The 14,947-nt window shown below is 40.6% G+C and overlaps 1 protein-coding gene across 8 annotated transcripts in view; it reads right to left on the bottom strand.

Annotated features, from left to right (window-relative positions):
• Positions 1 to 14,947, bottom strand: part of SRGAP2 (SLIT-ROBO Rho GTPase activating protein 2) — a 223,293-nt gene that overhangs the window by 97,915 nt on the left and 110,431 nt on the right. For all 8 annotated transcript variants that reach the window (XM_036077188.2, XM_036077190.2, XM_036077189.2 and 5 more), the window contains exon 4: positions 13,637 to 13,799. In XM_036077188.2, coding sequence (XP_035933081.1) covers positions 13,637 to 13,799 — 163 coding nt within the window. The remainder of the gene's footprint in view (positions 1 to 13,636; positions 13,800 to 14,947) is intronic.

The raw sequence follows: 14,947 nt of genomic DNA, 5'->3' as shown, positions 1-14,947 counted from the left end.
CCTGCCTGAGAACTCCAAGGCCCAGAAAGGCCACTGGCTCAGAGAGCTATGAAAAGAGAAGGCTTTTTTTCTACTCTCCACCCTCAAAATGAACATCAAAAGGAAAACAAGGTCATGGGAAGAGGCAAGGCAGGAAGGGATACGATGCTTATGTGGGCAGAAGGCTTGGATTATCTTGGCTTTGGAGAGGAGATGATTAAAGCTAGAGAATGGGTCTTCCAGTTTGCCCTCTTTTTTTCCTCTCTACCCTCTACGAGAACACACTGCTGAAAAAGATTAGCTTGGAGAGACAAAGACCACCCTAGCGGAGAGATGGCACAGGGCACACTCTCCTATGTGAGCAGAACCAAGCTCCACAGAGCACTTTCTTTTCTTTTTTTTAACTTTCATCGAGCAGCAATTGGCAAATAGAATTGTACACATTTGAAGTGTACACCGTGATGATCTGATATACATATACATTCTGGAATGACTGCCGAGATCAAAATAATTAACACATCCATCACCCCCCATCGTCAGCTCTTTGACTGTGTGGTGAGCATGCTTAAGATCTACTCTCTTCAACTTTCAAGTGCTTTTTACTGTGTCATTAACTGTATGCTGTACATTAGATCCTCAGAACTTATTCTTACAGGTAAAAATCCATGCCCTTTGACCTACATCACCCCATTTACTCCTCCCCCAGCCCCTTGGCAACCACCATTCTATTCGGTTTCTATGAAATTGGATTTAAAAAAATTTCTACGTATAAGTAATACCATGCAGTATTTGTCTTTCTCTGTCTGGCTTATTTCACTGAGGATGATGCCCTTCAGACTCATCCATGTTTTCACAAATGGCAGGACTTCCTTCTTCTTTATGACTGAATAATATTCCATTGTATATATATACCACATTTGCTTTACATGTTCATCTGCTGAAGGACATTTAGGTCGTCTCCATAACTTGACTATTGTGAATAATGCTGCAGTGAACATGGGGGTGCACATATCTTTTTGGATACTGATTTCAATACCTCCAGATATATACCCAGGAATGGAAGTGCTGGATCATACAGTAGCTCAGTTTGTAATTTTCTGAGGAACAGCCATACTGTTTTCCATGGTGGTTGCACCAATTTACATTCACACCAACAGTGTATAAAGGTTCCCTTCTGCCCACGTCCTCACCAACATTTGTTATCTCTTGTCTTTCTGACAATGGCAGAGCTCTGTCTTCCCAGGTTTTACTGATTCCTCTGACATTCTGGGAAGGCAGGGGTGAGGGTATGAGCAATTTTCTGCAGTATAAAGATAAGGAACCTGAAACCCAGCACAGCAAAAGTCCTCCACCAAGCCAGCCAGGGCCCGGGCTTGGACACAGCTCTGAGGTCTAGATTCTCAGCTGAGCTCAGAGACAATGAAGAAGATATAAGAGGAAGACAAAGGGAAAGAAGGGGGGGAAACCGTCTCTCCTTGCCTCACATCAGAAGTATGGTATTTCCAAACGAGAACACAGGCAACAAGTAATTTCCAAGATACCAATGAGATTCTGGATTGCTCCTGGATATACCAGAACACAGTCCAGTAGAGTCAAAACCACACAGCCAAAGAACCATACGGAATGTATGCAAAGCCTATACAATAGCCAGAGGATAGAATGCTGCATAGTCACCAAAAACAATGTTTTTAAAGAAGGCACAATGACACAGACAAAATACTCCCTTAAAATGTTAAATGGAAAAAAGTACACAAAACTTAATATACAATATAATCTTAATTTTCTAAAGAAAAAGGCACACAGAAAAAACACTGGAATAACTCATTCCCAGTAATCATTATTTTTTTTTTTAATTTTTAAAAAAGATTTTATGTATTTATTTGAGAGAGAGAGTGAGTATGAGCAGGGGGAGGGGCAGAGGGAGAAGCAGGCTCCTCGCTGAGCAGGGAGCCCAATATGGGGCTTGATCCAGGCACTCCGGGATCATGACCTGAGCCAAAGGCAGCCGCTTAACTGACTGAGCCACCCAGGTGTCCCCGTTATTTTCTTTTTATTATTTTTTGTTTCCCCGCAATGTCTTGAAAAAACATGTATTAATTACTTTTACAATTGAAAAAAAACAGCTGGGGCACCTGGGTGGCACAGTCAGTTAAGTGTTGGACTCTTGATTTCAGCTCAGGTCATGAGACCGAGCCCCGTACCAGCTCTGTGCGCAGCAGGGAGTCTGCTTGAGATTCTCTCTCTCCCTCTCCCTTTGCCCCTCCCCCCTGCGCTCTCTCACTCTCTCTCTAAAAAAATAAAGTCTGTAAAAAAAAAAAAAAAACGAAAAGAAAACTAAGCTACAGGGTTTTTTGTCTGCTTCAAAATCAAAAGAAACATAAAATAAAAATTGTTATTTTTGTTGTTACTTCACAGTCCTGTCCTTAGGCCTTAACAATAACTTCTTAGCTCAACAAGAAGATGATTCTGAGAGCTCTTGAGATCATGAGGAGGGATGCTCCCAGGTTCCTATGGTCTCTTGAAGACAAGAATTTGTGCAGACAATTAAAACTAACCTGTAACTGGAAGTTTCATATTGAGTATATATTACGAAAAGCTGGATATAGACCCAAATGATTTCTGGAGCACAGGGTAAAAGAACGGGGGGGACCCTAAGAGCTAGGCTTAAAAGCAAAGAAAGGTAGGATCGGATAAAACAACCAAGAGATCAGAAAAAAATCCACTACCGTACCTAAAGAAGAAAATGAGAATGGAAAAACTAAAGATGCTATCTCAAGAGAAGGAGAATTTATTTTTCTTCCCATTTTACACAAAAATCATGCTCAGACAAGCAGGGAGAAACTCAATGGAAAATTCTTAACAGAGATAAATAGGAAGGGAAGCCTTCAAAAGAAGCCAGTCCTGCAAGAAAGGAGGCTGAAATCAAAGACGCTTCTCTCTCTGGACAAGCCGGGCAAGAAGCAGAAGCAGAAAAGCACAATGGGAAGTCTGGCCTGGCAGAAGCATCTAAGTGCACGACTGCAGAATGCATGAGCCCTTAATTCCTTGCACAAACCCTGGCCCTGCAGCTGACCAACATAATCACTGCCACCTTGCTACCAGTGAGGTGGCAGAGCATGGTGATGGGAAGAGATGATTCAGGGGAAGCAGGCTGCCTACACATGAATCCCAATTCTGCCCCTAACCAGTCCCATAACCTGGAGTCGACTGCTTAGCCCCTCTGCCAATGTGCTTACCTATAACTGGAGATGATGAAACCATCTTGAAGGGTTGTTGTGATGATTAAATAGGTTAATACCTATGAAGTACTTAGCATAATCCCCGGGCACGGTGAGCACTCATTTAGTATTAGTTATAATTATTATTATTTTTATTATTGCTGTGACTCTTACAATAAAAAAAATGGTACCTAGTCAGCTTCTACGCCATTAGTGGGATTTCTCCTGGGAGTAGGAAGTTTTTATAAACTACTGTCTATTTGCATGGTGCCTGATGAGTTGTATTAATAATCCTCTCCTTTTCTGAGAGGCATCTTGCAGTAAAGCGTAAGAGGTACAGAGATGATATTAAAGTAACTTGGCTGGAATTATCATTGATATTAAAGCCCTCAGATGAATGACTGAATTAACACCCGACATTTGTACGATGGCATCACATATAACACCATACAATGGCCTTTTTATCATGTAAGGAAAAAAATCTAACTGTAAAATGGAAGGTTCAAACTGTTACCACCCTAATCTGAGGGGTCAATGTTGGCATCACTATCAGCAGGCTAACCAGAGACTATATATTTCCTAACGTGATATAACATGAAGTACCCAACATTGCCAATTACGCATCCTAGTCAAAAATGTGTAACTTGAATAGATTTGGCCAATGGAACCAACCTCCAATTAATAGGAAAGACAAGATACAGCAAGAAGTTAAGGAACAACACAAGGAAGCAACCGGACAAATCTAGAAGGTGGGGCAAGCTGCAGGACAACTGGCCTGGTCTATTCAACAAATCAGTGTCCCTGGAAAAGGAACAGTGCTAAATTAAAGGAGACTTAAGGGACATAAAATGAGTGTGCATTGGATACTGGCTTGGACAAACCAGTTTCAAGGACATTTTTAAGATAATTAGGGAAATATATGGCCTGGCCATTAGAAGAAGTCAGGATAGTAACTACTTTTCAGAGGGACATGAATGGAAGGGGACAAGAGGGGGGCTCCTGGGATACTGGTAACATTCTTTTTTTTTTAATCTGGGTGCTAATTACATAGTTGCTTTCAGCTTATAAAAATTCATTGAGCACTTTACAATATGTGCACTCTTCTAAGTATTTTAAACTTCCGTAAAAAGTCAACAGAAAAAAAAAACCCTTGCAAAATATACAAAAGGATTAGGAAAAATACACATTTAGGGCCTACTACAGTGTATAATAGTGATAGCAGGCATTTTTATATAAGCATGTTATTATTGGTCTTATTATCATCATCCCAAGGAAAGTTTGGGGAGATCTAAGCCCTCTGAAGAGTGGCCAGAGAAGCCCTACACTCCCTGGGGATAAACCTTCCCCATCAATTTCATTTTAAGCTCTTTTTAGCCTGCACAGTGCTGTGTTTATAGTCTTCGCTAAAATACTTATTGACTGTATGCTTTCCCAGTTTAGAGTCGTATTCAGACACAAGGCTGCATTTGGACACTTGTTTCTATCTACCGCACTCTCTTTCTCACCCTCCCCATTTGCAGTTGTTGTGACGCAGTCTCCTAACCATTCGTTGACTTACAAAGACGGCAGTACCATTACACCTTTGAATGTTCTACCTACAACACCTTGGGCTCCTTCAGAAAAGGCAGATAGATATTTGAGAACTGAGACACCAAAAAGGCAAACATATAAACGAACTGAAGGAAAAGAGTGCAGGCATCTTTGAGGGCACACACCCCCTCTGAGCTGAATCTTCCTAAGTCCAAAAAAGCCTAGACCACCCAGAGAGAAGCCCCAAGGAAGAGCACACAGATGCTGCTGACCTAAGTGTCACAGAAACCAAAGCTAAAACAGCACCAACGGCACTAGCTGCAAAGCTCCCCTCCGTGTTGGCTTTGGCAGCAAACCTGACGCCCCTTATCAGCAGAGATACCTTTGAAGTAGCTGGCAGCCTTCCATCCCCTACCCAAATAAGTTCAACTTCCCATCCTATTCTTTTCTCCAAAGAGGATCTCTTCATCAGATACGAGAGAATAAAGCTCAATTAATCAGAACAGATTTTTGCTGCCATCAAGACAAACTGGGCAATGGGAATAGTTGTCTATAAAGCTGATCACCACGTTGTTCATGATCATATTATAACATGGAGGAAATCCAATCAATTGCAGATACTGAGTTCCACTGGAAGGAGGTGTAGGGTGGACCGGGGAAGAGAGGGCAGGGTAAATCAGTCAGCTACTCCTTCTCCCCAAGATGTCTCCAGGTTAAACTCTTTCTCAGAAGGGCAGAACACAACCATTGGAAGTCCATTCTTTCTCCATTCATTCAATCTACACTACCCACCAGGGACATTCGATTATACTGGCATTGTGGATCACTTCTCCTTTACTTATCATGACAACACCACCGCAGAACGTGCCTCCTTACAATACCCAGTCTTTTCACATATGTGAAGCAGCTGGACTCAAAGACTCTAGGAAATCCTGTCCCTATCTACTGGGGATAAACAGGTAGGTAGGTAACATGCACTGCTTTTAGTTTCGAACCCCCTTTATCCTTTTACTGCCAGACCCATTTCGTTGGGTTGAAATCTGAGTGGTCATGACAAGTCTCTTATAACTGATCAACCAATGGGAAAGGACATCCGAAGACCCTAGAGAAAAGAATTCATTGTGCCCTGTTACATTTCTTCCTCAGCACCCTTCCTGTATCTCCCACTTTCTGCAGTGTGACTTACTTATCTGAATCCAGATTTACCCTTTGTCACCCTCCAAGAATAAAGTAGGGAAGCCACAATTGGTTGCCTAGATAAACCAGCCTAGATGTCTCAACATTGTTGCAGGGGCATAGACAGGATCTTATGGATTCAGATGTCCTCTGTGTTTTTGGGTTTCCCCAAGACAGAAACCAGAATGCCTACAAGAATGGTTCTCAACCCTGGCTATATGCAAGAATCACCTAGACTCTATCCCAGAGACTGATTCAATTGCCCTGGGGTGCTTTTTTAAAATTATTTTTTAAATCAACTTTATTGAGACATACTTGACATACAATAAAATGTACGTATACATTTTAAGTGTACAAGTTTTGACAAATGCACACACTCATGTAACCACCACCATAATTAAGATTGTATGACATTTCCATAATCCCTCAGGTTCCCTTGTGTCCCTTTGCAGTCAACCCCTCATCCCACCCTGGCCCCAAGGTAATCACTGATTTGCTTTCTATCACTATAGATTAGAGCTATCTTTTCTAAAATTTCATATAAATGGGGGGCGCCTGGGTGGCTCAGTTGGTTAAGCGACTGCCTTCCGCTCAGGTCATGACCCTGGAGTCCCAGGATTGAGTCCCACATCAGGCTCCCTGCTCAGCAGGGGGTCTGCTTCTCCCTCTGACCCTCCTCCCTCTCATGCTCTTTCTCTACCATTCTCTCTCTCAATAAATAAATAAAAATCTTAAAAAAAAATTTCATATAAATGGAATCATACAGAATGTATTCATTGTGTCTGGCTTCTTTTAATCAATATAATGTTCTTGGAGTTCGTCTACATTATTGCATTTATCAGCATTTTGTTTCTTTTTATTGCTGAGTAGTATTCATGTATGGATATATCACAATGTTTTCCCATTCATCTGTTGATGGATATTTGAGTTGTTTCCAGTTTTGACTATTACGAATATAATATGAGTCTCCTAAGGCAGTTATAACAAATTACTACAAAGTTGGTGACTTAAAGCAACATGCATTTATTCTCTTAAATTTTTTTTATTTGCGGGCGCCTGGGTGGCTCAGTGGGTTAAGCGTCAGACTCTTGGTTTCAGCTCAGGTCATGATCTCAAGGTCATTGAGAGGAAGCTCCACATCAGGCTCCATTCTCAGTGTGGAGTCTGCTTGGGATTCTTTCCCCCTCCCTCCCTCTCCCCCTCTGCTCCTCCCCTGCTTGCTCTCTCTCTCTTTCTCTCTCTCTAAAATAAAATAAAATCTTTAAAAAAATTTTTAATTTGTATTCAATTTATTTAAACCAAACAAACAAACAAAACAACACTTCACCCATTTCTCCCACCCCCATCCCCCTGCCTCTTGCAACCACCAATTTGTTCTCTGTATCTATAAGCTTTGGGTTTTTTGTTTTTGTTGATTCTACATAAAAGAAAGATCACATGGCATTTGTCTTTCTCTGTCTTATTTCACTTAGCGTAATGGCCTCGAGGTCCATCCATGTTGTTGCAAATGGCAGGATCTCATTCTTTTTTATGCCTGAATCATAATCCACTATATATACATATACATATACATGTATATATACATTATAATTTCTTTATCCACTCATCCAATGATGGACACTTATGTCACTTCCATATCTTGGCTACTGCAAATAATGCTGCAATAAACATAGGGATGCAACTATCTTTTGGAATTAGTGTTTTTGTTTTCTTTGGATAAACACTCGGAAGTGGAACTGCTGGATCATACAGTAGTTCTACTTTTAATTTCTATTCTCTTATAGTTCTGGAGGTCAGAGTCCAAAACCAATTTCACGGGGACAAAACTGACAGGGCTGCATTCCCACTGGAGGCTTTCGGGTAGAATCCGTTTCCTTGCCTTTTCCAGCTTCTAGAGCTGCATTCCTTGGCTCATGGCCTCTTCCTCCATCCTCAAAGCCAGTGGCCTAGCATCTTCTTTCTGTGACTCTGCTTTCATCTACTTCCATCACATAGCCTTCTTCTCTTTTGTCTGTAACTTCCCTCTACTTCCCTCTAATAAGGATACTCATGACTGCATTAGGGCCCACTTAGATAATGAAGCATAATATCCTCATTACAAGATCCACAAATTCACCATATGTGTAAAGTCTTTATAAGGATAAGGTAAGTTCATGGGTTCCAGGTATTAGGACATGGACATCTTTGGGGAGACCATTACTCAGCCTACAACGAAAGCTATTATGAATAATCAGATACAAGTCTTTGTGTAGATATATACTTTTATATCTCTGGGGTAAATACCTACCAGTGGAATTGCTGGGTCATATGCTAAGTACATACTTAGCTTTATTAGAAACTGCGAAACTATTTTCCAAAGTGGTTGTACCATTCTACATTCTCACCAGCAACATATGAGAATTCCATCCATCCTAACTAACACTTGTTGTTGTCAGTCTTTTTAATTTTAATCATTCTAGTGAGTATGTAGCACATTCCTTATTGCTTTATTTGCATTTTCCTAATGATTAATGATATTGAACATCTTTTCATGTGCTTATTGGCCATTTATATATCTTCTTAGTGAAGTGTTTATTAAAATCTTTTGCCTATTTTTAAAAATTTGGGTAGTTTGTCTTCTGATTATTGAGTTATGTATATCACAAATATATTCTCACAGTCTGTGATTTGTCTTTCATTTTCTTAACAATGTCTTTGCAAGAGCAAAGTACAAGAATTGATGATGTCCAGTTTATCTTTTTTCTTTTATTGTTCATGCTTTTTACATCCCAAGAAATCTGTCTCACAAATCACAAAGATTTTTTTTTTTTAAACTCCCACAATGACTCACACACAGGCAAAACTGAGAACTACTGAACTACTGGTCTACCAGGAATCTGACCCAACTTGCTCAATTTAACCTTTCTACCATGGAAACTTAGGGTACCAAAGGCAAAACAAAAGTACAGTCAACTGGAATACCGTAAAAAAACAAACAAACAAAAAAGGATGCAATTGAGAGTCTTGGGACTTTCTGAATTGACTGGTTTCCAAGGCTAATGTGCAACTAAGGGCTAGAAACAGTGAGCTGAAAAGCAAAGTCCGAGGTACTTTCGGTGTGTTCCAGCTAAGTGAAAGGAAGAAGGGAGAACAGGATTGTCCTCTCCCCTGTGGGAAAAGCACACCCAAGTTTACTTGGTTTAAATGAAAAAGTGGGAAAAATGATTTCTATTCTTGGTGGGATTCTTTAGAACACGTCTCTCACAGAGACGATGTGGAGCTGGAAGTCAAACTTGGTAGTGTTTGGCTCCTGATTTTGAAGCCACCACATTAAACAAATGAAGGTGGCAGCAATAATATTTGCCTAAACGTTGGTTCCAATAGGGGTTAGACAGACTGAGCTTTCATTACACGAAAGGAGATGTCAGGAGCACCAAATGAGCTCCATTTCCCCTGGAGTCCTAGACAAAGTGGGTCTGTTTCTAAGCTGTGGACAGGAGGCTACTTTCTCTAGATGTTATATTTAGCTAAAGGAATCTCCACCGGGCTTCATGCAAAATGTAAAATATGTCCCAGCAGACATAACCACAAACCAGAGGGTGAGCAAGGAGCATCCCTTAAGGGGGTTCAGTAGTACAGAGGGGCCAATTGTGCAGCCACCCTGACGTCCCCAAATTAGCGGAGTTAGCTGTGAGCCAGATTTTTGGCCAGTTCTCACATTTAATGAGTCTTTGTTTCCCCCTTACTAGCGATCCTGCCCCTGGAGAGAAAAACTTGCTGTCCTATTTCACTGTCAGCTTCCAGATGCTTGCCCAGACACCAGGTAGGAGAAACAACCCAATGTTGATGTTTAACACCTCCAAACCTTTTGAAGGCTTGTGTGCAAGAGAAAAGGTTAGGTTAATTCTGTAACTAAGTGAAATATCTGGGTTCAACAAAAAGAGTAGGAAAATACAGAACACCCTCTACTCTGCACACCATACCCCGAGTCCTAACACAGCATGTAGGAGGAAACCTCAAGTTCTAGAGTGAGATGAATGGATTTAAATACTAGTCTCACCTCATTTTTTGATTAATCTCCCTAAGTTTCAGTTTCCTCCTTCATAAAATAGGGCTATTAATAGCAATTACTTAAGGGAATTATTGTAAAGATTAAGCATATAAAGTGTTTAATACTGTACCTAGAACATAAGGGTTCAAAAAATGTGGGTTTTGTTATCATAACCTTTGCTAGTGAATCATTAAGTTTTACAGAGTTTTTTAAAAAAGAATAAAAAAGGGAGGAAAACCCATGACTTTTGCTGGTGAGAAATAGATCCAAATTCACATAAAACTCAGGTGAATTTTCACAGGTGTCCATAGCCGAACCAGAAATAAAGGTATCTTTCCTAAAGCCTGTGTCTCCAGAGAAATGTGGATTTCCCTGCTGCTGCTGGAACCGAATTTATAGGTAAAACAAAAGGTGTAACTATTTTATACACTTGGATTCCTGTTTGGCATCTCTTGGTTGCTGGCCATTATAGATAAGAGAATCTGAAACACTGCTTCATTCCTCAAGAAATTTGGTCTTTAACTGCCTAAGCTAGCCCCCTCTCCATACCCACACCCACTTTTATTTGTCTGTATCGTGAGGGCTCCAGTTTCCTTATCACAATTTAACAAAGGTCACCCAACAACCAGAATGAAGCCCCCAACACAGGATACCCTATATTGGGCATCACAGAATTCATCATAGAATTATAGTGTATTAGATTTTGACGGCAGTGTGAAGATCACATAGGCCAAGCACTTTTTTTTTTTTTTTTAACTTTAGGGAACTAAGGCACAGAAAGAAGTAATTGTCTAAGGTTTCGGAGTTGCTAGCAGAGTTGAGCCCAAGAGAAAGGGTTACTTGGAAGAGACCTCTGCTCTGATAGAGCAAAGCAAGCCCTGGGAAGCTTCATTTAACTGACAGTGTGGCCGGGCTCGTTCCTTAGTTCTCTTATCTGATTACTGTATCTTAACCAGTGGGATTTCTAATTCTTCAAGTGCAACACACTTTAAACAAAAGGGAATAAAAAATTAAGTTACGGAGACAGAATGCTTCTGTGCCCATTACTAGAAAGCAGAGAGGCTCTCACCCAGCCAAAACAGAATTAATTTACTCTTGTGATCAGCCAAGCCAGCCTCTACCTTAGAATGCTCTGCCTACAATGGACCCCAGGGGAGAGAGAAAAGAGATTATTCATGCAGTGGGATAGTAAACATTGGCTATTCAGCAATCCTATGCATATCTCTAATAATAACTATAATTTAACTGATGAAAAGTTATAAAGATCAAGAGAAAGTCCTATGAGCTGCAACCATATAAAACAATATGAATAAATCTCACAAACATATGTTGAATGACAGAAACCAGACACAAAAGAGTATACACTGTATGATTCTATTTATATAAAGTATGAAACTAAGTAAAACTAATCTCTGCTGTTAAAAGTCAGGATAGCTGTTATCCTTGGGGGTTGGGACCACCCCTCCCAACCCCCTGAGGACTGGGAGGAAGCATGAGCGGAGTTTCTAGGGTACTGAAATCATGTGTCTTGATCTGGGCACTAGTTACCAGGTGTGTTCAGTTTGTAAAAATGCATGCAGCTATAGGCCCCATGATATGTGCCCCTTTCTTCAATAAAATGTAATATATAAAAAGTCCTGTGAGGAATGAGAAATTCTTCCCTATACCCCCAGCAAAGCAACGCACAGTTTATGGAGATCAACTCTGAGACCATGGCTAGGAATATCATTCACGGGCAGATTTTCTTTCCGGAGGGTAAAGAGCCCCGAGCCATGCACTTGGGCTCTTGGTGAAATGTGAGTAGTACTTGAGGAACCAGAAGCATCCATGGCTTTGATAAGCGGCTGCCTTCAGCGTATACATCTCTGATCTGGAAGGGTCGTAACACTCCTGAGCGTGGCTCTTCTCTAACCTTCTAAAGCTGGGAAAAAAGGTAGCTGAGAGCTTGGCTGAAGTCCAGATAGCTGAATATCCCTCACAGAAGTTTTTTTCCCAGATGAACAGAGAAAATGAAGGAGGAAATGATCAGTCAGCCCCTGTCCTTCTAGAAATAATCTAAGTGGCTGTCAAGGTCACACAGAAGAGCTGAAGTGGCATCTGATTACTGTCAAGGTTCTACATAAATAGGCTTAATTTTTTTTTCTAATAAAAGCTATATATTTAAGGAGTAAGACATTATGATTTGATACAGATGTATACATAGTGAAATGATTACTACAGTCAAGCCAATTAACAGACCACCTCACACGGTTACCTGTGTGTGTGTGTGTGTGTGTGTGTGTGTGTGTGTGTGAAAAGAGCATGGGAAACCTACTCTCTAGCGTATTTCCAGTATTGAGTACAGTATTAACTACAGTCGTTCATTTTAGCCACATCCATACATCACCAAGTGTTGCAGCATAATTCAGACGAATGACAAGGAAGCTAGAACAGATGCTAGAAACCATGAGGAAATGGTGAAAAGTACCTTTACCCCTAAATGAAGTATGGCCCCAACCGCAGCGCAGCCAGGCCACTAAAAATAGTTGGTGAACTCCGGGAGGAGCTCTTTTTCTCTTCCTTTTTTTCATTGTCAGATGCTTTTTACTCTTCATATCCTGTCTCTAAGACACAGGAAAAGCCCCTACACAGATGCGTTATGTAGATGGAATATTCTAAATCAGTTCTTTTTTTCATGCTGGTGTAAACAGAAGAAACTGGGTTCTAACTCCAGACCTACTGAAATCTGGAAAACTTCCTAATGTTAAGAATTGGCAAACTGGCTACTATTGACCACAGTCCTGTTTACTGAAGTCCTTTCTCTCCCAGTCTCAGATTTTACCCCTGGATTTTGTCAAATGAAAACCAATGAATTTCCTATGTATGAAACCAATGAAATAGCCCTATATACCCTCTTTATATCTAGAACTTGTAGGAAGATTATTCGCCTTCTGAAAAGGCTTCTGGGGATACCAGAGCTTGAATATTAGACATGGTACATTACGTACAACGGTTGGGGCTTTTGCCACCATTTGTAACCAAAAGTCATGAATCAGTGACTCCACTGAGAGCTCAGGGTGAGAGAGCTTAGAAAAGAGGTTCCTTAGTTTCCAAGAGACTATTTCCACCACTGACAGGTAAGGTCAATTTTACATAAGTTTCTTAAGATTACCACAATATATTTTGAGTTTTTCCTCGGTCAGATTTTTCAACTTACATCCAAGGAATTGTGACAAACAATTGAGCTTCAGAAAGCATTCAGGGACCCAAAGACCAAGATATGTCATGATAAGAAGAACCAAATTCATGAGTTCACCCTGGCCAAGATGAGTGCTTAGAAATAAAACTAAACTAAATCATAAACATACATGAACTAGAAGAGGAAAACCTGAAATGACACTGAAGGTCCCTGAATCTCAACAGCTTCACAAATCACTCAAGGAAATCAAGCAAACACTGTCATAACTAAAACATGCAGATTATGAATTATGTTACCACTGGTGGGGTTGTACCTTGCAAATGGTTACTCTCCCAGGGCTACTATTAATTCAACTCAGAAAGGAAGAAAAGAATGACTATTCAGTATTTTTTCTCCACGAGATCGTGGTAGGGAATGACCAATGGAAAGCCTTTTAACTAGGCCAATACAATAGTCTTTCTCTTATTTACAAGATGGTATTATTGCTCCACCCAAGTATCCCTGTGCCTAGAAATAGCTATATACCTTTTTAAAGAGTCTTCCTGAGTCCTCACTGACTTGAACAAATCGAGGAATGATATTATTCAGGTAGATGTCACTCAGGGTGGTGTGGTCCCTGCTCTCCCGCTTCACCTGGTTTAAGAGGAGATTCCAGCAGTTGACTGGAGAGAGAACATTCTGATCCTTCCTGCAGAGAAACAGCAAGAAAAAAAAAAAAATCAGTGTCAGTGAGTAGCCAGGGCCAACAGCTAAGAATACAATCCATGTCATAAAATCACAGTGATCAAAGCCAAGCCAGAAATAGATACCTTTCCTGAAGCCTGCACCTCTAGTTTCTCTATCTAAAAACTCAGTGGAGAAAACAAGAATAATGAGAAGAGAAGAGGGAGGAGAGAGAAAGAGGGAAAGAGAAGAAAGAGGAGAAGCAGGATTATCTGTTGAGCATCTATTACATTCTAGGAACTTAGTAAATGTTTTATATGCACTCATCGCATAAGTTTCATCATTTCCCTGTAAGGAAAGAACTACCGTTATCCCCATTTTACTAATTAGAAAATTGAAACTCAGGGAAGTTGTCACTTGCCCACAGCTAGTAAGAAGTCATAGAGACCATAAGAAGGAGTCAGGGACTAGAACCACACAGCTCTGTGTCACCTGACTAGGACAGGTCTAGGCTGACTCCAAAGTCCATAGCCTTAGCCACTAAGACATTTGGTTTGTGTCTAGGGTTGGAGACAAAACTTAGAGGTCTAGAGACAAAAATCACGAGAGCACTACAGACCACATCCCCACACAGTATTCATATTAGGATTCAGTGAAGACAACAACCTTCAAGGCCCTTGCTGTGAAAAAAAAAAAAAAAAGGCCCTAAAACCTCTTCAGGCCACAGAACACATCTAAGGAGATTTCAGTTCATTGGTTGAGCCATTATGTCATGCCCCATACAACCAAGAGCACAAACCATACCCAAACACGTGTATTCCTAAAACTTCTACAGCCTGAGTGGAGCAGTGAAATGCCAAACCTAGGTGCTCATTTCTAATGAAAACACTGTGATCCAAAAGACTAGATTGATTATCTACTCAGTTCGCAGCCCTGGTTTAAGCAACAGAAAAGATTCTACATCTGCAAGCTGGATTTCTTTAAAAAGAGAAACCGAAAGTAGGGGTTGTTTGTTGTACTATTTATCAAGGGCTTACTGTGCACTTGGCACATAGCTGGGCCCTATACTCACATTGTTTAACTTGAACCCTACGACAGCCTGAGGAAGGGCGTATTATTAACCACATTCAGCAGATGTGGGAAGTTGACTGAGAAAAGTTAAAGATCTTGTTC

The sequence above is a fragment of the Halichoerus grypus genome, chromosome 7 (assembly GCF_964656455.1).
Source record: "Halichoerus grypus chromosome 7, mHalGry1.hap1.1, whole genome shotgun sequence".
In the NCBI taxonomy this organism is placed as follows: Eukaryota; Metazoa; Chordata; class Mammalia; order Carnivora; family Phocidae; genus Halichoerus; species Halichoerus grypus.
This window is presented reverse-complemented; position numbering and strand designations above follow the sequence as displayed.